General features: G+C 54.0%; 1 protein-coding gene and 1 long non-coding RNA gene across 2 annotated transcripts in view; both read left to right on the top strand.

The window, feature by feature from the left end:
* Positions 1–1,488: 1,488 nt before the first annotated feature.
* Positions 1,489–7,109, top strand: LOC147097556 (uncharacterized). The gene is made up of 2 exons (XR_015074307.1): positions 1,489–1,896; positions 6,490–7,109. It is a non-coding gene; the product is annotated as an uncharacterized LOC147097556 (long non-coding RNA).
* A 2,260-nt stretch (positions 7,110–9,369) lies between these two features.
* Positions 9,370–23,526, top strand: part of LOC147097554 (rho GTPase-activating protein SYDE2-like) — a 95,008-nt gene continuing 80,851 nt past the window's right edge. The window contains exon 1 of the mRNA XM_085971403.1: positions 9,370–9,424. Coding sequence (XP_085827529.1) covers positions 9,370–9,424 — 55 coding nt within the window. The remainder of the gene's footprint in view (positions 9,425–23,526) is intronic.

Genomic DNA, 23,526 nt, shown 5'->3' with positions numbered 1-23,526 from the left:
GCTTGATCGTTTTTATAGCTTTTTTTGTGGTGTTGGGGGGAATCTGGAAGCGGGGCTGTTGTGGATCTTCTGATTCGCTCATTTTTGGTAAAGTATTGTTGATCTTAGAATAAGCTTTTCTGGGGCCCCGGGTTTGGTGTTACCCTCTTCCTGTTCACGAACTTTCCCGGTCCCCCTCTCCGACCCCGTGGTCCCTGGGCCTCGGCTCCTGGGTTCACCCTTCTCAGGTCTGAGTCTGTGAGCCGCTGTTTCCCGGTGCCTTCGGGCTGTTCCCCTCCCCCTCAGAGGTCTCTGGGCCTCTGTTTCGGCCTGGCTCCTCGGGCCTTTCCCTGGGCCTCCCTCCCTGGGCCCTGTACTCACGGTCTTGGTTGCGAGCCTTCTGGTTGCTCTCCTTCTCCTCAGAGGTCTCTGTGCCTGCTGGCCTGGCTCCTCGGGCCTTTCCCGTGCTGGATTGTTGGGCTGCGGCCCGAGTCCCCTCGGCTGTGCCGATTGCTGGATTTCCGGGCTGCGTTCCGAATCTCCTCGGCTGTGCCGATTTCTGGGATGCGGCCCGAGTCCTCTCCGCTGTGCCGATTGCCGGGCTGCGTTCCGATTTCTCACTCCCTGACCCCACTCTCAGACCCTGACCCCACTCTCACTCCCTGACCCCACTCTCAGACCCTGACCCCTCTCAGACCCTGACCCCGCTCTCACTCCCTGACCCCCCACTCTCACTCCCTGACCCCTCTCACTCCCTGACCCCCCACTCTCACTCCCTGACCCCACTCTCAGACCCTGACCCCACTCTCACTCTCACTCCCTGACCCCACTCTCAGACCCTGACCCCTCTCAGACCCTGACCCCGCTCTCACTCCCTGACCCCCCACTCTCACTCCCTGACCCCACTCTCCCTCCCTGACCCCACTCTCAGACCCTGACCCCCCACTCTCACTCCCTGACCCCACTCTCACTCCCTGACCCCCCACTCTCACTCCCTGACCCCACTCTCACGCCCTGACCCCATTCCCAGTCCCTGCCTTGAATTACCAGACCCTGTCTCCTATTCCCAGACCGTCTCCCTTTCCTAGATCCTGATTCCCATTCCCAGACCCTGTCTCCCATTCCCAGACCGTCTCCCTTTCCTAGATCCTGATTCCCATTCCCAGACCCTGTCTCCTATTCCCAGACCGTCTCCCTTTCCTAGATCCTGATTTCTATTCCCAGACCCTGTCTCCCATTCCCAGATCCTGATCCCCATTCCCAGGCCCTGTCTCCCATTCCCAGACAATGTCTTCCATTTCCAGACCCTGTCTCCCATTCCCAGATTATGTCTCCCATTCCCAGACTGTCTCCCATTCCCTGATTCCCATTCCCAGATTCGGGACCAGTGCGATCACAGCGCAGAAACTGCATTTCCCAGCGGCCAAGGCTGTGGGCAGGGACGGTCGCCAAATCTGAGCGACAGCGAGAAACGAAAGTTTTCCTTAATCCGCCTGATTTACAATGTTCCTATTATTCCGCGGGTAAAGCAGGGAGAACCCTATCCCGGGAAGGACCCGAAGCCCAAAGCTTGGAGTGGGGAGCGCTGAGCGGCGGGCGCTGGCGGCGGCCGGGATTGCCGGTTGGGAGACGCTCCCTGGGGAGGGCAGGAATGTGCTGGCGCTGAGGGAGCGAGCGGATCGCAGCGGAGCTCCGGGGCAGGGGGCCTGGAGCAGGGCAGAGCGGAGCCCGGCACCCCGCACCGTGCCCCGCAGCCCGGCCCGGTACCCCGGCACCCCGCACCGTGCCCCGCAGCCCGGCCCGGCATAGCCCGCCCCAGCCCCGCACACCCCGCCATGGCAGAACCGCTACTCCGCAAAACTTTCGCCAAACTTCGAGCCAGAAGAAGGAAAAGTCTGAAGGGCGGCCGGAGTGAAGGTACCGACAGTGGGAGAGGAGAGAGAGAGGGAGTGAGAGTGGGAGGGAGAAAAGGAGGGAGAGTGAGTGAGGAGAGGGAGAGATAGAGGGAGGAAGTGATAAGGGAGAGATAGAGAGAGAGGGATGGATGGAGGGAGAGAGAGAGAGAGAGAGAAGGAGGGAGTGGGAGAGGGTGATAAGGGGAAGGAGAGAGGGAGAGATAAAGAGGAGTGAGGGAGAGATAAAGAGAGGGAGCGAGAGGGAGAGAAAGGGAGGGGAGTGAAGGAGAGAGTGCGATGGAGGGAGGGAGAGAGCGGGAGGGAAGGAGAGGGAGAGAGAGATGGAGGGAAGGAGAGGGAGAGAGCAGGAGGGAAGGAGAGGGAGAGAGTGAGATGGAGGGAAGGAGAGAGAGGGAGGGAGAGAGCGGGAGGGAGGGAGGGAAGGAGGGAGAGAGTGGGAAGGAGGGAGAGGGAGAGAGCGGGAGGGAGGGAAGGAGGGAGAGAGCGGGAAGGAGGGAGAGGGAGAGAGCGGGAGGGAAGGAAGGAGGGAGAGAGTGGGAAGGAGGGAGAGGGAGAGAGCGGGAAGGAGGGAGAGAGCGGGAAGGAGGGAGAGAGTGGGAAGGAGGGAGAGGGAGAGAGCGGGAGGGAGGGAAGGAGGGAGAGAGCGGGAAGGAGGGAGAGGGAGAGAGCGGGAGGGAAGGAGGGAGAGAGCGGGAGGGAGAGAGCGGGAAGGAGGGAGAGAGCGGGAAGGAGCGGGAGGGAAGGAGGGAGAGAGCGGGAAGGAGGGAGAGAGCGGGAGGGAGGAAAGGAGGGAGAGAGCGGGAAGGAGGGAGGGAGAGAGCGGGAGGGAAGGAGGGAGAGCGAGGGAAGGAGGGAGAGAGCGGGAGGGAAGGAGGGAGAGAGCGGGAGGGAAGGAGGGAGAGAGCGGGAGGGAGGGAAGGAGGGAGAGAGCGGGAGGGAGGGAAGGAGGGAGAGAGCGGGAGGGAGGGAGAGAGCGGGAGGGAAGGAGAGGGAGAGAGAGGGAGGGAAGGAGGGAGAGAGCGGGAGAGAGGGAGGGAGGGAGCGGGAAGGAGAGGGAGGGAGAGAGCGGGAAGGAGAGGGAGGGAGAGAGCGGGAGGGAGGGAGAGAGCGGGAAGGAGGGAGAGGGAGAGAGCGGGAGGGAAGGAGGGAGAGAGCGGGAGGGAGAGAGCGGGAAGGAGGGAGAGAGCGGGAAGGAGCGGGAGGGAAGGAGGGAGAGAGCGGGAAGGAGGGAGAGAGCGGGAGGGAGGGAAGGAGGGAGAGAGCGGGAAGGAGGGAGGGAGAGAGCGGGAGGGAAGGAGGGAGAGCGAGGGAAGGAGGGAGAGAGCGGGAGGGAAGGAGGGAGAGAGCGGGAGGGAGGGAGAGAGCGGGAGGGAGGGAGGGAGAGAGCGGGAGGGAGGGAGAGAGCGGGAGGGAAGGAGAGGGAGAGAGCGGGAGGGAAGGAGAGGGAGAGAGAGGGAGGGAAGGAGGGAGAGAGTGGGAGAGAGGGAGCGGGAGAGAGGGAGGGAGGGAGCGGGAAGGAGAGGGAGGGAGAGAGCGGGAAGGAGAGGGAGGGAGAGAGCGGGAGGGAGGGAGGGAGAGAGCGGGAGGGAGGGAGGGAGAGAGCGGGAGGGAGGGAGAGAGCGGGAGGGAGGGAAGGAGGGAGAGAGCGGGAGGGAGAGAGCGGGAGGGAGGGAGAGAGCGGGAGGGAAGGAGGGAGAGAGCGGGAGGGAAGGAGGGAGAGAGCGGGAGGGAAGGAGAGGGAGAGAGAGGGAGGGAAGGAGGGAGAGAGCGGGAGGGAGGGAAGGAGGGAGAGAGCGGGAGAGAGGGAGGGAGGGAGCGGGAGGGAAGGAGGGAGAGAGCGGGAAGGAGAGGGAGAGCGGGAGGGAAGGAGGGAGAGAGCGGGAGGGAGGGAAGGAGGGAGAGAGCGGGAGGGAGAGAGAGTGTGGGTGGGAGGGAGGAAGAGAGTGAGTGGGAGGGAGGGAGGAGGAGAGGAGAGAGAGACTGGGAGAGTGGGGGACGGAGAGAGAGCGAGAGAGGTGATTATGGCGAGAGGAGGGTTGTGAAGAAAAGAAGAGAGGGAACGGGGTGAGGAGAGGGAGAGAGAGGATGTGGGGAGGAGGAGGGGTGCGAGAGAGAGAGAGGACGAGGGGAGGAGGAGGTGTGGGGGAGAGAGAGAGAGAGGATGAGGGGAGGAGGAGGGGTGGGAGAGAGGATGAGGCGGAGAGAGAAGGAGGATGATGAGAGTACAGGCGTGAGGAGGAGGGGATGTAGAGGGACCTGAGGATAGGAGGAGGAGGGTGGAGAGGGACCTGAGGATAGGAGGTGGAGAGGAACCTGAGGATAGGAGGAGGAGGGTGGAGAGGGACCTGAGGATAGGAGGAGGAGGGTGGAGAGGAACCTGAGGATAGGAGGAGGAGGGTGGAGAGGGACTGAGTCACTAATGTAAACTAAATAAGAATAGATTGGAAAGATTGTAACTGAACGGGGAGAGCATGTATCTAAGTGCCCGACTCTGTCTCGAGGTTTTAGTTTGCGTTCAGGGTGTAGGCAAGGCTGCATTTGTTGCCTTAAGAAGGTGGTTGTGATGAGGTGGTGGACCTCTGGTGCTGGTGGAGTTCCCCCAATGGTGTTGGGTTGGGAATTCGAGGATAGTAATCCAGTGACGGTGATGGAATGGGGAAGTATGTCCAGGTCAGGATGGTTTGTGACTTGGAGGGATGTGATGATGTTCCCAGGACATTGCTGCTCTTGTCCTGCTCCGTGGTAGAGGTCACAGGGGAGGGCGGTGCTGTTAAAGTAATCTTGGTGCGTTGCTGCAGTGCACCCTGTAGATCATACACACTGCGCCGCCGGGGGAGGAGGTGGAAACTGAGTCCAGTAGCAGGGGTGCCAATCAAGCAAACTGCTCTGTCATGGATGGTGTCGAGCTTCTTGAGGGTTGTTGCAGCTGCACCCATCCAGGTGAGTGGTGGGTATTCCATCACACTCCTGACTTGAGCCTTGTAGATGGTGGAGAGGCTTTGACGGGTCAGGAGGTGGGCCACTTGCCACAGAATACCCAGCCTCTGACCTCCTCTTAGCCATAGTATTGATGCGCCGGGTCCAGTTCAGTTTCTGGTCAATAGTGACACTTAAGATGGCGAGGGTCGTGCCGTTGAAGGTCAAGCAGCTGTGGCTGGGCTTTCTCTCGTTGGAGATGGTCATTGCTTGACATTTTGGCAGCAGTGAATGTTACCTGCCAATCACCAGCCCAAGTTTGGATGTTGTCCAGATCTTGCTGCATGCGGGCATGGACTGCTTCATTATCAGAGGAGCTGTGAATGGAGCCAAATACTGTGGCATCCTCAGTGAACAGTACTTCTGACCTTATGATGGAGGGAAGGTCATTGATGAAGTAGCTGAAGATGGTTTGGCCGAGGATACTGCCCTGAGGAACTCCTGCTGTGATGTCCTGGGGCTGAGATAATTGACCTCCAACAGCCGCCTCCCATTGTGTTCCAGACACTGGAGGGTTTTCCCCTGACCTCCGTTCTGCGAGGGCTCCTTGGTGCCACACTTGGTCGAATTATGCCTCGATGTCGCGGGTAGCTACTCTCGTCTCTCCGCTGGCATTCAGCTTGAGTCCATGTCTGGATCAAGGCTGTAAGGAGGTCTGGAGCCGAGTGGCTCTGGGGGAGCCTGAACTCCCCCTCGATTATTGGGGGAACGCTGTATCTGAATGGGGGTTGGGGTGGCTGTAGGTTAATGGGGAAACTAATTTGCAGCATTCGAATGGGGGGTGGGGGGTGGGGTGCTGTATCTGAATGGGGAAACGTGAACACAGTGGGGAGAGGCTGCATTTCTGTGGGGAGCTGTGATATTGAGTGACAATCCCGGGTGCCCGTTACATCCCTGGAATTCTGCAAAGCTCGAAATGTCACCAGTTTACCTTTGTGACTAAGAAATGAGGAGGGGGGTGAGGTGGGGGATAGTCAGACTGACGACTGCTTTATTGATGTTTAAATCTGCATCTAGACTTTAACATGCAAATATTTCAAAGCCCCAAGGGTCCGAGTTGAAAACATTCCTGTTCCTCAATCCCCCCGGAATTCTGTCTTGCCGTCATGTCATGCTGTACAGTAAGAAACATAGAAGATAGGAGCAGGAGTAGGCCATTCGGCCCTTCGAGCCTGCTCCGCCATTCAACGAGATCATGGCTGATCATCCAAACCCTAGCACCCGGTCCCTACACCGACAGCCATCCCACCCAAGCCCTATCCCCGTAACCCCACGTATTTAATCCCCCCTAACACTAAGGGCCAATTTTTATCATGGCCAATCAACCTAACCCGCACATCTTTGGACTGTGGGAGGAAACCGGAGCACCCGGAGTAAACCCACGCAAACACGGGGAGAATGTGCAAACTCCACACAGACAGTCACCCGAGGCCGGATTTGAACCCGGGTCCCTGGCGCTGTGAGGCAACAGTGCTAACCACTATGCCACCGTAAAGAGGTGGGAATTGTACAGGACCGCTTTCGAAAGGGGTTTGAGCTGCCTTTTTGCTGGCTATTCTCGAGTGTGACAGATGATCAAACAGAGTATATTTATGTTCATCTTTATTTCTCCCAACAGGCGCTGGTTGGGGTTGGCGGGGGGAGAGAGGAGGAGGAGGAAGGGGGAGAACAATTCCCAAGAAATATTTTCAGTCGAATGAAACTATTAAGAAGTGAGAGGGGAACGACTGCTGCTCCAGACGGAGCTGTGTTTACATATTTAAAGCGGGGACTGTTGATAATTCATTTGGATGAAATGGAACAAGCTGGTGACGGCGAGGCGCTCAGGAATGTGTTAAGGTTACGGTTCGAGGCACGGGCCTGCAGACTTTTAAATCAGTGAAAGGACAAGAGTGGCATGATTGGCGTCATGTGATTTTATTTTAGCAGCAGAGGTGTTTTGATTTGCCGTGCCAAAAGTCGTGGGTTTGCGTCCTTAACGACACCCCCTTTAAGGCCCCATCCTGTTTGCTGCTCGCAAAATATCCAGGATTAGTCTGGAATCTGGAATGACTTGCGGCACCGAGCGTTCGAGCGGGAGCAGATTCGGCTCGAGAATTCAGATTGTCAACCCGGGGTTTGCCAACCCGCCAGGATTGGCCGGGAGTCTCCAGTAATTAAAGATCAATCTCTGGGAACGCTGCTGCCAGCACCGCCCGGGGAGGAAAACTATTCGGGGCATTAAAAAAATGTTTAAAACATTTTATTTCAACACTTTCATTATTAGTTATAAAGATATTGGGAGATGGGGGGGGGCGGGGAGGGCTGTTTAATTGGATGATTCTTGACTGTCAATCGGGTAGGAACATAGGATCAGGAGGAGGCCATTCAGCCCTTCGAACCTGTTCCGCCATTCAATGAGATCATGGCTGATCTGCGACCTCACTCCATTTACCCGCCTTTGGCCCATATCCCTTAATACCTTTAGTTAACAAAAATCTATCAATCTCCGATTTAAAATTAACAATTGATCTCGCATCAATTGTTTGCGGAAGAGAGTTCCAAACTTCTACCACCCTGTGTGTGTAGAAGTGTTTCCTAATTTCACTCCTGAAAGGTCTGGCTCTAATTTTTAGACAATGCCCCCTAGTCCTAGAATCCCCAGCCAGCGGAAATAGTTTCTCTATCTACCCTATCCGCTCCCCTTAATATCCTGAAAACTTTGATCAGATCAACCCTTAACCGTCTAAATTCTAGGGAATACAACCCTAATTTGTTTAATCTCCCCTCATAACCTAACCCTTGAGATAATGAAGAGTCTGTTGGCTTTCTAGTAGGCCGTGAGAATGGTCGTGTTGGGCGACCAATGGCGGGAGCGTGGGGACGGGGCGGTTGGAGGCGAGATGATACCTCCAGGAATTCGCCCAGCCAGAATTGGCAACCCTATTGTGAGCATCGCAGCATTTGGCCAAAGCCCGTGACGGTTCCGTGTCAGTTTACATAGCAAAGTTACAATGGGAAAATGTTGACCGAACAGCCCGACCAAAAATCGTTACCACAGGAAGGGAGGTTTGTGTGTGTTTTCTCCAATTAAATATTGGGAAGACCGAAGCCATTGTTTTCGGTCCCCGCCACAAACTCCGTCCCCTAGCCACTGACTCCATCCCTCTCCCTAACATCTGTCTGAGGTTGAACCACACTGTTTGCAACCTTGGTGTCATATTTGACCCTGAAATGAGCTTCCGACCACATATCCGCAGCATAACTAAGACCGCCTATTTCCACCTCTGTAACATCGCCCGTCTCTGCCCTTGCCTCAGCTCATCCACTGCTGAAACCCTCATCCATGCCTTTGTTACCTCCAGACTTGATATTCCAACACATTCCTGGCCGGCCTCCCACATTCCACCCTACGTAAACTTGAGGTCATCCAAAACTTGGCTGCCCGTGTCCTAACTCACACCAAGTCCCGTTCGCCCATCTCCCCTGTGCTCGCTGACCTACATTGGCTCCCGGTTAAGCAACGCCTCGATTTCAAAATTCTCATCCTTGTTTCCAAATCCCTCCGTGGCCTCGCCCCTCCCTATCTCTGTAATCTCCTCCAGCCCCACAACCCCCCGAGATATCTGCGCTCCTCTAATTCTGCCCTATTTAGCATCCCTGATTATAATCGCTCAACCATTGGTGGCCGTGCCTCCTGTTGCCTGGGCCCTAAGCTCTGGAATTCCCTGCCTAAACCTCTCTGCCTTGCGACCTCTTTCCTCCTTTAAGACGCTCCTTAAAAACTACCTCTTTGACCAAGCTTTTGGTCACCTGCCCTAATTTATCCTTCTGTGGATCGGTGTCAAATTTTTTGTCTTAAAATACTCCTGTGCAGCGCCTTGGGACGTTTTACTACGTTGAAGGCGCTATATAAATGCAAGTTGTTGTGTCATGTGCAAGACTTTAAATAAGACAGTGATGGCCAGCTGGACTGTACAGAGAGGTGTACAATGCCAGAACCTGTTCTTCCAAACATGGGTTGTCTCCGGAGAGAGTATTTTGAGTTGTGCGATGTTAGTGCTACAGGTGAGCAGTCAGCTGATGTAATAACAGGTATCAACCAAAGAAGCAATGGGGCTGAACTGCTGCCCGTGTCCTAACTCGCACCAAGTCCCATTCACCCACCACCCCCTGTGCTCACTGACATACATTGGCTCCCGCTCTGGCAATGCCTCGATTTTAAACTTCTCATCCATGGCCACGCCCCTCCCTATCTCTGTAAACTCCACCAGTCCTGCAGCTCTCAATCTGCTTCTCTGCCTCTGTCTCCTTTAAGACACTCCTTAAAACCTCCCTCTTTGACCGAGCTTTTGGGTCACCTGTTCTAATATCTCCTCATGTGGCTCGGTGTCAAGTTTTGTTTGCTAATCGCTCCTGTGAAGCGCCCTGGGTCGTTTTAGCGCGTTAAAGGTGCCGTATAAATGCAAGTTGTTGTTGACGTGCAGTTTTCCTCTGGTGTGTGTGATGCTAATTGACGATGGCACTGATTAACTTCTGCCTGTCCCTGGAGCAGCTGCTTGTGTCTGGACGCTGTAAGGAAAACTGGTGCTGCATGACTGGGGCAACCTGAAGGCTCATTTATCAGTTGCAGTAACTTTGGACGTGTGACCGGGTCCATCAAACAGAGCATCCTCTGTGGGGATGGAACCAGGAGTCAATAAACGAGTAACGTTCAGTGTATGGGACCCGTCGGTGAAATGATGCCTGTCAGGTAATGAGGTGTGTCGGTCTCGCCCAGGGCTGACTGCAGTGATTGTTTACCTAACTGCACGCAACTGTTTAATTCATCCTGGCTTGATGTATTTTTGGCGTATTAAGAAGAAGTTGTGGTATGCAGGGAAAAATCATGAAGAAAATACTATGGTCTGGAGCAAAAGTGTTTGGTTGTGGGCACCGGGATCGGGAATAGTGTAGCAACGTCGACACAGTGACATGGTTCCATAGAATTACATTGAGTCTTCAGCACAGAAACAGGCCACTCGGCCCCACTGGCCTGTGCTGGTGTTTATGCTCCACACCCCTCTTCATCTCACCCCATCAGCATATTCTATTCCTTTCTCCCTCATGTGTTTATCTCGCTTCTCCTTAAATGCATCTCTGCTGTTCGCCTCAACCCCTCCCTGTGGTAGCGAGTTCCACATTCTCACCACTCTCTGGGTAGAGAAGTTTCTGCTGAATTCCCCATTGGATTTATTAGTGACTCTCTTACATTGATGGCCTTTAGTTCTGGTCTCCCCCACAAGTGGAAACATTCTCTCTATGTCTACCCTATCAAACCCTCTCATCATTTTAAAGACCTATTATGTCACATCTGGAGAAAAGAGCCCCAGCCTGTTCAGCCTTTCCTGATAAGTCTATCCTCTCAGTTCTGGTATCACCCGTCTGAATCTTTTTGCACCCTCTCCAGTGCCTCTATATCCTTTTTATAATATGGAGACCAGCGCTGTTCACAGTGCTCCAAGTGTGGTCTAACCCAGGTTCGACACAAGTTTAACATCACTTCTCCGCTTTGCAGTACTATCACTTTCGAAATGAACCTCAATCTGGTTTAACCTGTGTGAAGTACAGGGCATAGCTTAATGTGTTTAAAATAACATCAATATGGCTGAGATACTGTAATGTGGAAAATAGCTGCAGATATTTCACACATAAATTGTCGTCCACAACAGATCAATGGGGTTAGAAGGTGTGGGGTAATTGGAGCAGGGCATGCAGACATAGCTCAGTCCCCATTTTAAAGGCATGCATTCTGCGTACGGCAGCGTAGTGGTAATGTTACTGGGCTAATAATCCAGAGGCCTGGACTAATGATCCCACGTGAGTTCAAATCCCACCATGGTAGCTGGGGAATTTAAATTCAGTTAATTAAATAAATCTGGAATTAAAAAGTTAGCACCATGAAACATTGTCGTAAAAAACCATCTGGTTCACTAATGTTCTTTAGGGAAGGAAATCTGCCGTCCTTACCTGGCATGGCCTACATGTGACTCCAGACCCACAGCAATGTGGTTGACTCGGAAATGGCCTAGCAAGACACTCAGTTGTATTCAAGAAGGTGGCTCACCACCACCTTCTCGAGGGCAATTGGGGATGGGCATCCGCATCCTGTGAATGAATTAAAACAAAAATTTAGGATAGAAATTTCCTATGTAAACGTGTCACGCTCTAATGACACCCTCTACTGGTGGGGGTGTGTAATTACAGCCTGACAAATTTACATAGTTTCTATTATAAATGTGGACTCAGGTACTGTATTAATAACAGAAAAAGTTGACCGTGTGTGTGCAAAGTTAAGATTTGTAATATGTAGATTATTTGATGTATCTTGACGTACTCCGATCTGAATCCTTTCGGAAACTTTTTTAACAGAACATTTTTATTTTCGATTCCTCTTGCTTAAAACCCTGCTGACAAAATATTGGGTGGTGTCCAAAATTTCTTATTGAATTAAAGATCGCATCCTGTCGATCGAGCGATTTCCCAGCTGAAGCTTGTCATTACCTCATGTGAGATATGATCAGACATCATTCAAATACCGTCTCTTATTCCTGTGTTATCAGCGTGCACAACCGTTCAACTGCAACACAGCAAGGAAGTTTCTACCTTGTAGGGGAGTGGGCCTTTGGCGTAGCGGTCGCATCCCCGCCGCTGGGCCAAAAGGCGTAGGGTTTCGAACCCCGCTCCAGACAGTCCCGGCAAGTGGAGTCGGAGCTCCGGCTCTAAATTCTGGGTTGACATCCAGCGGGATACTTGCGTCTGTGGGTGTGGGTGGCCCCCCCCCCCCCCCCTCGTATGGGTTGTGGGAGCCCGTAAAACCCTCCCGCCATAGGACTAACCACCCTAATGGCTGGTACGAAGATGGTTACGGTCACAGAAGGAGCGTTAATCGCGGCCAGAAATCCTTCCACCACTTCATACAGTTCCCCAAAGGGAACAGTGTGAAGACACGTACGACGACGACCTTGTAGGGGTACGAGTTCAGCTGTATAACTATTGCTAAACTGCCTCCAGTTCAGTATATATTTTTTTCCATTCGTTTATGGGATGTGGGCGTTGCTGGCAAGGCCAACATTTATTGCCCATCCCTAGTTGCCCTTGAGATGGTGGTGGTGAGCCGTCTTGAACCGCTGCAGTCCGTGTGGTGAAGGTACTCCCACAGTGCTGTTAGGGAGGGGGTTCCAGGATTTTGACCCAGTGACGATGATGATCGGCGATATACTTCTAAGTCAGGAAGGTGTGTGACTTGGAGGGGAACTTGGAGGTGGTGATGTTCCCATGCGTCTGCTGCCCTTGTCCTTCTAGGTGGAAGAGGTGGCGGGTTTGGGAGGTGCTGCCGAAGCAGCCTTGGCGAGTTGCTGCAGTGCATCTTATAGATGGTACACACTGCAGCCATGGTACGCCGGTGGTGGAGGGAGTGAATGTTTAAGCTGGTGGATGGGGTGCCAATCAAGCGGGCTGCTTTGTCCTGGATGGTGTCGAGCTTCTTGAGTGTTGTTGGAGCTGCACTCATCCAGGTAAGTGGAGAGTATTCCATCACACTCCTGACTTGTGCCTTGTAGATGGTGGAAAGGCTTTGGGGAGTCAGGAGGTGAGACACTCGCTGCAGAATACCTAGCCTCTGACCTGCTCTTGTATTTATGTGGCTGGTCCAGTTAAGTTTCTGTGTCCTCACCCGGGTGTGCGCTGGTTAATGTTCTAACCACGACCAGTTCAAAGGCAATGATGGCGCTTCAAATCCCAGGTAACGCTGGAGGACGTCGCACAGCAAGGTTATGGAAAGACTTGAAGGTGGGGAGCTCGACAATGACGTGACGAGCTGGGAACCCATCAATCATAGAATGATACAGCACAGGCGGCGGCCATTGGGCCCATCGTGCCTGTGCCGGCTCTTTGAAAGAACTCTCCAATTAGTCCCGCTCCCTGCTCTTACCCCCATAGCCCTGCAAATTTTCCACCTTCAAGTATTTATCCAATTCCCTTAGCAAGGGCGGGAGTGGGATTGAATTGGGTTGCAGAGTCCATAGGCGTTCGTGTTTACGTATGGGGCAAATTGAGTTGTCAGTAAGGAGGCCATTGGAGCAACTAAGGCTTGAGGTAATGAAGGTGTGGGTGAGGGCATCAGCAGGAATTCGGGTGGGTGTGGCAGTGGGCTGGTGATATTTTGGAAATTCAAGTCTTTTTACTTTGAACAATGCCAAGAGATTTTAAATGTCCATCTGAGCAGTTAGTCAGGGACCAAAGTTTAACATTGAATCTGAAAGACCAGGATGGGCACAAGAATAGAAGAAGGAAAGAAAGCTTTGCATTTCTATAGCGCCTTTCACAGGATGTCCCAAAGCTCTTTACCGCCAATGAAGTACTTTTTGGAGTGTAGTCACTGTTGTAATGTAGGAAATGCGGCAGTCAATCTGCGCACAGCAAGCTCCCACAAACAGCAATGTGATAAATGACCAGGTACAGGAAACTCCGCGATATCCGGCACCGACGGGACCGGCGTGATGCCGATCTATGAAAACTTCTGGACAGACCAGCGCTAATGTTGAAGAATATGGAGGTTTTCATCTCCGTATCTGACAACAAACACTGTTGCTTAGCAACAGCTTGTAAACAGTCGGCCCGTACCTTGGAAGCGTCTCTGTAGCTTAGCAACAGCTTCAGAGAGGCTTTCCAGAGACTGACTGTTTAAAAAAATGCTAGGAGAAGAAAAAAAAAGAAAAAAAACCTAACCAAATGGCTGCTGATTTCTGCCGTTAGATCAAGGTTTCCGGACATACAACTTCCGGATAAACCAAAGTTTCCTGTAATCTGTTTTAGGTGTTGGTTAAGGTATTGGCCAGGACACTGGGGATAACTCCCCTGCTCTTTCTCGAATAGTTGCCGTGGGATCTTTTACGTCCACCTGAGAGGGCAGACGGGGCCTCGGTTTAACATCTCACCCAAAGATGGCACCTCCGACAGTGCAGCACTCCCTCAGCACTGCACTGGACTGTCGGCCTGGATTATGTGCTCCAGTCTCTGGAGTGGGACTTGAACCCACGACCTTCTGACTCAGAGGCGAGAGTGCTGTCCACTGAGTCACAGTTGATGTGAGGAGAGGGACGGTGGCCGGGCTGCAGTTCGTTGGAGGGCCGCGTGCCGGTTGAGGCATGGAATTTTCGACCAAGCAAGTTACTGAGGCCAGACACTCAGGAAGAGCAGCCAGTCAGCCCAGCCCACCAGGAGCTCGGGAATGGGTAACTCGGCTTTCTGACTGAGACGTGGCGCTCAGGAACAAAAGTAAAGTGATGGAACTCATCGGCGAGCTTCAGGCCCGAGCGGCTGTCCTTGCGAAATGTTGGTAAAGAGCATGACCGGGTGATTGTGGAGTGCTGACATTTTTAGTTTAGGGAGTCTGGCGTGGTTAATAGATTCGCTCAGGAGGGCAGGAGCGTGAGCATCTGGCTCATCAACTCAGACAGCTTGGCGTCGCCTAACCCGGGCAGTGTGAGTAAACGTCGCGCGCACTCCGCTTTCGTGAGGCCGAAAACCTGCATTAGTCGCGCCTTAAGCGTATCATACTTGTTATCTACGGGTGGGATCTCCAGCAGACTGATGATCCTCGAAGCCGTCGAGCTGTCCAGTGCGGAGACCATGTAAAGATAACGGGTCTGATCCAGCACGATGTTCCGAAGCTGGAACTGAGCCTCCGCTTGGACGAACCAGGAGGCCGCCTGTTGTTCCCAAAATTGAGGGAGCTTCAAGGTCGCTGCGTTAACATCCATCGTTTTGTTCTGCGCGTCCTCCGCGAAAATCGTCCGCGAAGCTTCGGGGTCACCAATGTAGGAATCGACAGATCCCTAACTGAAGTACTGAGGTCGAGTCAGTCCGATAATAAAACAAAGTTTAATGTAAACTGGAGAACAAACAAGGGCATGGAGGAGAAACAATCAACAGGTCTTTTCTTAATGCTGGCTTCACGAGGTCTGAACTGGGAACCTCCCAGTCTGACATCATGACGTCATCACGTTTCCTGCCGTTCGGGACGTCACGTGACCAACGTGATGACGTCATCGCGCTGGTTCTGGGACTTACCAGAACGGGCTATTTACATACAGTAAACAAACACAGGTGCTGTAGCACTCTGTTAAAGGCAGTTATACAGGAGTCCCTTGGTGGCTTTGCCACAGTATCAGTAATGGTGACCATGAAACTACCGGATTGTTGTAAGAACCCATCTGGTTCACTAATGTCCTTTAGGGAAGGAAATCTGCCGTCTTAACCCAGCCTGGCCTATATGTGACTCCAGACCCACAGCAATGTGGTTGACTCTGAACTGCCCTCTGAAATGGCCTAGCAAGCCAGTCAGTTGTACCAAACTGCTACACGGACTCACCACTACCTTCTCGAGGGCAATTGGGGATGGGCAATAAATGCTGGCCCCGCATCCCATGGACGAATAAAAAAAACCCTGCCTTCCCCTACCCACACCCTGCCTTCCCCTACCCACACCCTGCCTTCCCCTACCCACACCCTGCCTTCCCCTACCCACACCCTGCCTTCCCCTACCCACACCCTGCCTTCCCCTACCCACACCCTGCCTTCCCCTACCCACACCCTGCCTTCCCCTACCCACACCCTGCCTTCCCCTACCCACACCCTGCCTTCCCCTACCCACACCCTGCCTTCCCCTACCCACTTCCGCTTTTAGGACCTCATCCCGCTTTTTACCTATATCGTTGGTGCCTATATGCACCACGACAACTGGCTGTTCACCCTCCCCTTCCAAGATGTTCTGCAGCCGCTCGGAGCCATCCTTGACCCTTGCACCAGGGAGGCAACACACCATCCTGGAGTCTCGTTTGCGGCTGCAGAAACGCCTATCTATTCCCCTTACAATAGAATCCCCTATTACTATAGCTCTACCCCTCTTTTTCCTCCCATTCTGTGCAGCAGAGCCACCCCTGGTGCCAGGAAGTTGGCTGCTGCTGCCTTCCTCTGATAAGCCATCCCCCCCAACAGTACCCAAAGTGGTGTATCTGTTGGAGAGGGGGATGGCCACAGGGGACCCCTGCACTACCTGCCTGCGCCTAGTACTCTGCCTGTTGGTCACCCGTTCCCTTTCTTCCTGTCCAACCTCTACCTGCGGTGTGTCCAACTCCGTAAACGTGCTATTCGCGCTGTCCTGGGCATCGTGAACGCTCCAGTATGCATCCAATCGCAGCTCCAGTGCCGCAATGCGGTCTGTCAGTAGCTGCAGCTGGATGCACTTCTTGCACATGTAGTTGTCAGGGACACAGGAAGTGTCCCTGATTTCCCACAGGTACTGTTCCAGAGTCTATCGAGTTCTGGAAGATGACCAGCAATGCAGCTACTATTTCTAGGGCCACTTCCTCCTAACCTCCTCCAGCCCTACACCCCTCCCTATCTCTAACTTCCTCCAGCCCTACACCCCTCCCTATCTCTGTAACCTCCTCCAGACCTACACCCCTCCCTATCTCTGTAACTTCCTCCAGCCCCTACAACCTTCCCCATCTCTGTAACCTCCTCCAGCCCTACACCCCTCCCTATCTCTAACCTCCTCCAGCCCTACACCCCTCCCTATCTCTGTAACTTCCTCCAGACCTACATCCCTCCCCATCTCTGTAACCTCCTCCAGCCCTACACCCCTCCCTATCTCTAACCTCCTCCAGCCCTACACTCCTCCCTATCTCTGTAACTTCCTACACCCCTCCCTATCTCTAACTTCCTCCAGCCCTACATCCCTCCCCATCTCTGTAACCTCCTCCAGCCCTACACCCCTCCCTATCTCTGCAACCTCCTCCAGCCCTACACCCATCACTATCTCTGTAACTTCCTCCAGCCCTACAACCCTCCCTATCTCTGTAATCTCCTCCAGCCCTACACCCCTCCCTATCTCTGTAACCTCCTCCAGCCCTACACCCCTCCCTATCTCTGTAACCTCCTCCAGCCCTACAACCGTCCCTGTCTGTATAACCTCCTCCTGCCCTTCACCCCTCCCTATCTCTGTAACTTCCTCCAGCCCTACAACCCTCCCTATCTCTGTAACCTCCTCCAGCCCTACACTCCTCCCTATCTCTGTCACCTCCTCCGCCCCTGCAACACTCCAAAATCTCTGCATTTCTCCAATTCTGGCCTCTTGAACATCCCCGATTTTCTTTGTCCCACCATTGGTGGCCGTGCCTTGAGCTGTCTGGGCCCTAAGCTCTGGAATTCCCTCCTTAAACCTCCCCTCCTCTCTCTCTTTTCAGACGCTCCTTAAAACCTAATTCTTCGGTCACCTGTCCTAATATCTCTTTATGTGGCTCGGTGTCAAATTTTGTTTGATAATCGCTCCTGAAAAGCGCCTTGGGATGTTGTACTACGTTAAAGGATATAAATGCCAGTTGTTGTTGTTGGTGTGGTGGGGTGGAGGAGAGGGGATGGATTATCTGTGAGTGGGTTAGAGTTTATAAATGCTAGAATTGGAGCTAGGCCAGTGTGTTGTGCCCATTGTCTGTGGCGAGCTGGGCTGAGTGACCTGGCAATCTGCTCCAAACACTTGCTGTCCAAATGATAGAGAATTGCTCTTCACAGCCATTGGTTTGATTTCTGTGGAGTTGAGGTTGAAACACACGGGGCGAAATGAAAAGGAAATTGCATTCATCCCTTACTCTTGCAATTGTACAACGGGACTTCCTGGCTGAAGGCAGCATGCTCAGGCTCGGTCCCGGACTGTGCTGCAGCGAGGGATTCCAACACTTCTACTCCCTGTCGAGGTACGGCCCCCTCCGTGCTCTTCACTCGTCCCCACGCGGTGCCCAGGGACGACGGAGTGACTGGATCGAGCACTGTTCCTCTCTGCACCAGGCTCCCACGCCCCTCCCCCCCTGCCCTGTGATCAGGAGTGGTTTCTGCCCACAGCCCCCAGGGCAGTCGCTGGTTTATCTGCTGGTTTATCTGCTGGCCCACTCGTCTTCCGAATTGTCGCAGATACTTTTTTCGTGTTTTGGTTTGACCTCCCGGAAATTGGGAAGCGTCGGCGCCTCAGTTCCAGTCGGGGCAGGCAAACCAGGAATCCGGGAGATCAGCCGTACACGAGGAGCTGAGGGCTAGATCAGAGCGCCCCACCGACTGATCAGCGCTGCCTTCGCTGAGGGGAGCAGGCCGAAAACAATAGCCATTAGGGCAGGCTCCAGCTCGACATTGACCGGTGAGGTTTGAGCAAGAACGGTTTAAGATGTGAATAGAATGGCAGCTAACACAGACACGCACAGACATGCACACAGACACACAGACAGAGACACACACAGACAGAGACACAGACAGAGACACAGACAGAGACACAGACAGAGACACAGACAGAGACACAGACAGAGACACAGACAGAGACACAGACAGAGACACAGACAGACACACACAGACAGACACACACAGACAGACACAGACAGACAGACACAGACAGACAGACACAGACAGACAGACACGCACACAGACACGCACACAGACACGCACACAGACACGCACACAGACACGCACACAGACACGCACACAGACACGCACACAGACACGCACAGACAGACACGCACAGACAGACACGCACAGACAGACACGCACAGACAGACACGCACAGACAGACACGCACAGACAGACACGCACAGACAGACACGCACAGACAGACACGCACAGACAGACACGCACAGACAGACACGCACAGACAGACACGCACAGACAGACACGCACAGACAGACACGCACAGACAGACACACACAGACAGACACACACAGACAGACACACACAGACAGACACACACAGACAGACACACACAGACAGACACACACAGACAGACACACACAGACAGACACACACAGACAGACACACACAGACAGACACACAGACAGACACACAGACAGACACACACAGACAGACACACACAGACAGAGACACACAGACAGAGACACACACACAGACAGAGACACAGACACACACAGACACAGACACACAGACAGACAGACACAGACACACACACACACACACACAGACAGAGACACAGACACAGACCCCAGCCTGAGCCGGCACTTGCCAGCGGAGATGTTTGTCGTGGACCCTGACACGTCCTCTCCTGCTGGAGGGCTGAGCGAGCAGGTGGGGCGGCATTGTGTGGCGAGCAGAGGAAACACACGGGCTGCCCTGGGAATGGGACAAGGCCTTTCCCTGACCTGGAAACCTGCAGCACAGAGTGGAAGTGGCGCTCGTAGTGTTAACGCGATCGGCAGCCGGGGCCAGGTGTGACTCTTGTCTCTGATGAAAGGATCCATTTAATCGCTTCCATTCTTGGTGCGGCTTTGCGCTGGATCACACTAATTGCTCCTTGTGTTTTACATTAGCAACGCAGTGTATATGAACTGCAGCGCACTCGTTAAGGCAGCAGTTACGAGCTCCCCTGAGGGCCTCGTGAGTAAAGGCGCAAGCTGCTCGGTGCTGTACTGAGCCGCAGAGCCCAGACGGCTCTGGGTCCAGTTCCTGCCCGGTGCAGATCTGGCCTGCGGAGGTAGGTGGGGCAAGGAGATGGAAATCAGCCAAGGTTCCTGCTACTGATCACTATTCTTTGCTGGAAGAACGCGTGTGTTTGGGTGCCTGATGAGGGGGTGATATCCTGTTGATATTCTGGGTCAGACAAGACGCCAGAGAGAGAGGCAGCACTGTGATGCTCCCACAGTTGAATATCCTGCTGATATTGGGCCCAGTGGAGATGCCAGGGAGCTGGCGGTTCCTCCAGTGCTGCCGTGTCCCAGCAAGAGTTGGTGTGTGATTTTTAGCCCAGTCACATTGGATGGTGATGTCAGGTGGGGCAGGATTAACTGGCAGACTTCCCTGTTGAAGCTCACGCATGATAAACGCACCGTTAGTGAGGTGTGGGTGGTCCGCCGATACCCGACCATTCCTGCTGACTTTCCGGCTGGAAGCGTGCAGTGATTATTTTTGTGTGTGGATTACACATTTGCCTGGGGGGTAATGTGGCTGTTCAAGGTGTTGGTCAGTTCCTATCTCGAGCCTTCTGGGCAGAACAGGTCATCTAATCCTAGGAAGGATATTACCGTCCGAGAGTGAGGGTGCAGAGAGGGCCGCAACTCTGGGCGTCGGGAATTTGTCAGCGGAACAAAGTTGGGCTCTTTCTTGTTGGGAAATGAGATTGAAGTTTTTAAAGTTGTGAGGGACACAATATTTCAGTGAGCGAGTGGTCGATCTATGCAACAGGCTCCCTAGGAGACAGTGGGAGCTGTTAGTATTGATTCATTCATTCAAGTGCAGGTTAGTTAAGATTTCTTTCAGCTAATAACATTTTGGGATCCAGTATACGAGTACTGTGAGACATGACGTGGTGAGTGTAGCGTGCTTGGGAGGAACAGGAGACTTTGGACCTCCGGTTTTCAAAGCTCTCCACCACTGGGGGTTTCCTCGACTCATGTCTGGGTCTGTTGTAGACTCATTTATAGAGATTGATTGCTGTGATTAGTCAACAACTGCATTACCACAACTATCAGGACAGATTGAACAGGCTGGGGCTGTTCTCTCTGGAAAAGAGAAGACTGAGGGGCGACCTGATTGAGGTCTTTAAGATTATGAAGGGGTTCGATAGGCTAGACGTAGAGAAGATGTTTCCACTTGTGGGGGAGACCAGAACTAGAGGCCGTCAATATCAGATCGTCACTAATAAATCCAATAGGGAATTCAGGAGAGACTTCTTTACCCAGAGAGTGGTGAGAATGTGGAACTCGTTACCACAGGGAGTGGTTGAGGTGAACAGCACAGATGCATTTAGGGGGAAGCGAGATGAACACATTAGGGAGATAGGAATAGAAGGATTGGCTGATGGGGTGAGATGACGAGGGTGGGAGGAGGCTCGTGTGGAGCAGAAACACCGGCACGGACCAGTTGGGCCGAATGGCCTGTTTCTGTGCTGTAGATTCCATGTAATCATTGTGTCACGTGACTACCAGGAATGGTAGAAGGTGAACTAGATGTGCCGTGGTCTTTTGTTCGTCTGGCAATTCCTGTATTCCTAACTGACAGAATTGGCCACGTTCCTGAAAGGAGCAAATACCAGGAAAGGCACGTTTAAAAAGTGGAGCGTTCAGAACATGAAGGGAGGTGACGAATGTGACCGGGGAAGTGAGAGCACGGCGGGTTGTGGAGACCACGCTGAGGGGTATGGCGAGAGGGTGGGACTGTGCGGTCAGGAGGAGGTGGGCTAGCTGAGGGGTATGGCGCGAGGGTGGGACTGTGCGGTCAGGAGGGGGTGGGCTAGCTGAGGGGTATGGCGCGAGGGTGGATATGGCGCGAGGGTGGGATTGTGCGGTCAGGAGGGGGTGGGCTAGCTGAGGGGTATGGTGAGAGGGTGGGACTGTGCGGTCAGGAGGGGGTGGGCTAGCTGAGGGGTATGGCGAGAGGGTGGGACTGTGCGGTCAGGAGGGGGTGGGCTAGCTGAGGGGTATGGCGAGAGGGTGGGACTGCGGTCAGGAGGGGGTGGGCTAGCTGAGGGGTATGGCGCGAGGGTGGGACTGTGCGGTCAGGAGGGGGTGGGCTAGCTGAGGGGTATGGCGCGAGGGTGGGACTGTGCAGTCAGGAGGGGGTGGGCTAGCTGAGGGGTATGGCGAGAGGGTGGGACTGTGCGGTCAGGAGGGGGTGGGCTAGCTGAGGGGTATGGCGCGAGGGTGGGACTGTGCGGTCAGGAGGGGGTGGGCTAGCTGAGGGGTATGGCGAGAGGGTGGGACTGTGCGGTCAGGAGGGGGTGGGCTAGCTGAGGGGTATGGCGAGAGGGTGGGACTGTGCGGTCAGGAGGGGGTGGGCTAGCTGAGGGGTATGGTGAGAGGGTGGGACTGTGCGGTCAGGAGCTAGCTGGGTTTAAGGGCCTTTTGCTGGACCTAGAGATTGTTGCCCGTCCTGACTGCACTCGGTCACTCTCCATATATGGTCAGTCACTTCTGCAATCGGCTAATCTGCACCAAGTTAAACGTATCCTTGACATGCTTCAGCTTCCACAAGCCGAGTTATAATTGGAACTATTTAAGACATTGTGCACAGGAAGTTCTTGTTGATATTTCACTGCGAATTCCTGATATGTGAGTAAGATGCTGTGGGGAATAGTTTCTTCAGTTAACAGGAGTCGATGGTGGAAATATTCTGCAGTGTGGCAGGATGACAGTGCAGGACTCTGCCAAAACTGAAAGGCAAGGTGAATGGAGCCAGGGAACGCACAAGAGGCCAAGGTTGGGTTTTCGAACCCTCTAGGATTAGAGAGGGGAAGCAAGCCCGAGGGAGGGGAGGAGTTTCACAGCTTGAGGTCCTGGGAGGAATGAGTTAGAGTAGGAGAGAGTGAGGAGCCTTGATTTAGTCACAACCAGGGTGGGAGGAGAAGGAAGCATCAGTTTACTGTCCCACCATGGTTATGAGGAGAGGCTCGAGATACAGGAGCAGAGAAGGTTGAGGAGATTTAATCGAGGTTTTTAGAAATCTGAAGGGTTGTGATAATCTTTCTCTATTTACTCTCTTTCCTCTGGTTCGGGAATCAGTGACAAGGGCTCGTCAGTTTAAAATCATTGCCGAGAGTGAGGAGAGCGGGTTTAGGAGACACTTTACACAGGGGGTTGTTGGAGCAGGGACTGCTTTACCATGGGGTGTGGCCGAGGCAGAGGTCACTGCATCTTTTAAGGGAAGTTTGGATAAATATTTGCAGCAGAGGAAGATACAGGGCTATGGGGGCCAGAGTGGAGCAATGGGATTAGCAAAGAGCCAAGACTGACACGACGGGTCGAATGGCCTCCTGCTGTGGTTTGAAGGTATTCTCCAGACAGCAAAACCTCTCTAACCAGTCAGCAAGGTGTGTGCTACAGTGGTGTCGGAAGACTGATTGAGGCGAGGAGTTCCCAAATTCAAAGTCCTGGGAAAGAATGAAGGTGGGGGAGGAAATCGATGATTGCTTCTCCGCCCACCCCCGTTGTGACTCGATCCAGCCCTACAATCCCCCTGAACTCTCCATTCCTCTGACTCTGGCCCCTTTGGGTATCTCTCTCGCCCATCACCCGTGATCGCTGACCTACATTGGCTCCCGGTCCTCCAAGGCCTCAAATTTTAAACTTCTCATCCTTGTGTTCAAATCGCTCCACGGCCTCACCCCCTCCCGATCTCTGTAACCTCCTCCAGCCCGACAACCCTCCGCGATCTCTGCACTCCTCCAGCTCTGGTCTCTGATCATCCGATCTCCCCTGGTGGCCCTGCCTTCAGCCGTCAAGGCCCTGCTTTCTGGAATTCCCTCCCTAAGACCTCACCCCCACCCCACCACATCCCACACACCCCCACCCCCACCCCACCCCACACACCCCCACCCCACCCCACCCCACCTCACCCCCCACCCCAACTCACCCCCCACCCCACACACCCTCACCCACACCCCACCCCATCCCCCACACCCCACCCCATCCCACACACACACCCCCACCCCACACACCCCACCCCACCCCGACCCCACCCCACCCCACCTCACCACCCCACCCCACCTCACCCCACGCGCCCCCCCGCCCCACGCGCCCACGCGCCCCCCCGTCCCGCGCGCCCCCCCGCCATGCGCGCCCGCCCCGCCCCCCCCGCCCCGCGCGCC

The sequence above is a fragment of the Somniosus microcephalus genome, chromosome 31 (genome assembly GCF_052327205.1).
Source record: "Somniosus microcephalus isolate GS21.2 chromosome 31, FLI_Smic_1.0, whole genome shotgun sequence".
Lineage (NCBI taxonomy): Eukaryota > Metazoa > Chordata > Chondrichthyes > Squaliformes > Somniosidae > Somniosus > Somniosus microcephalus.
Note: the sequence above shows the minus strand (reverse complement) of the source record. Positions and strands in the feature narration are given on the sequence as shown.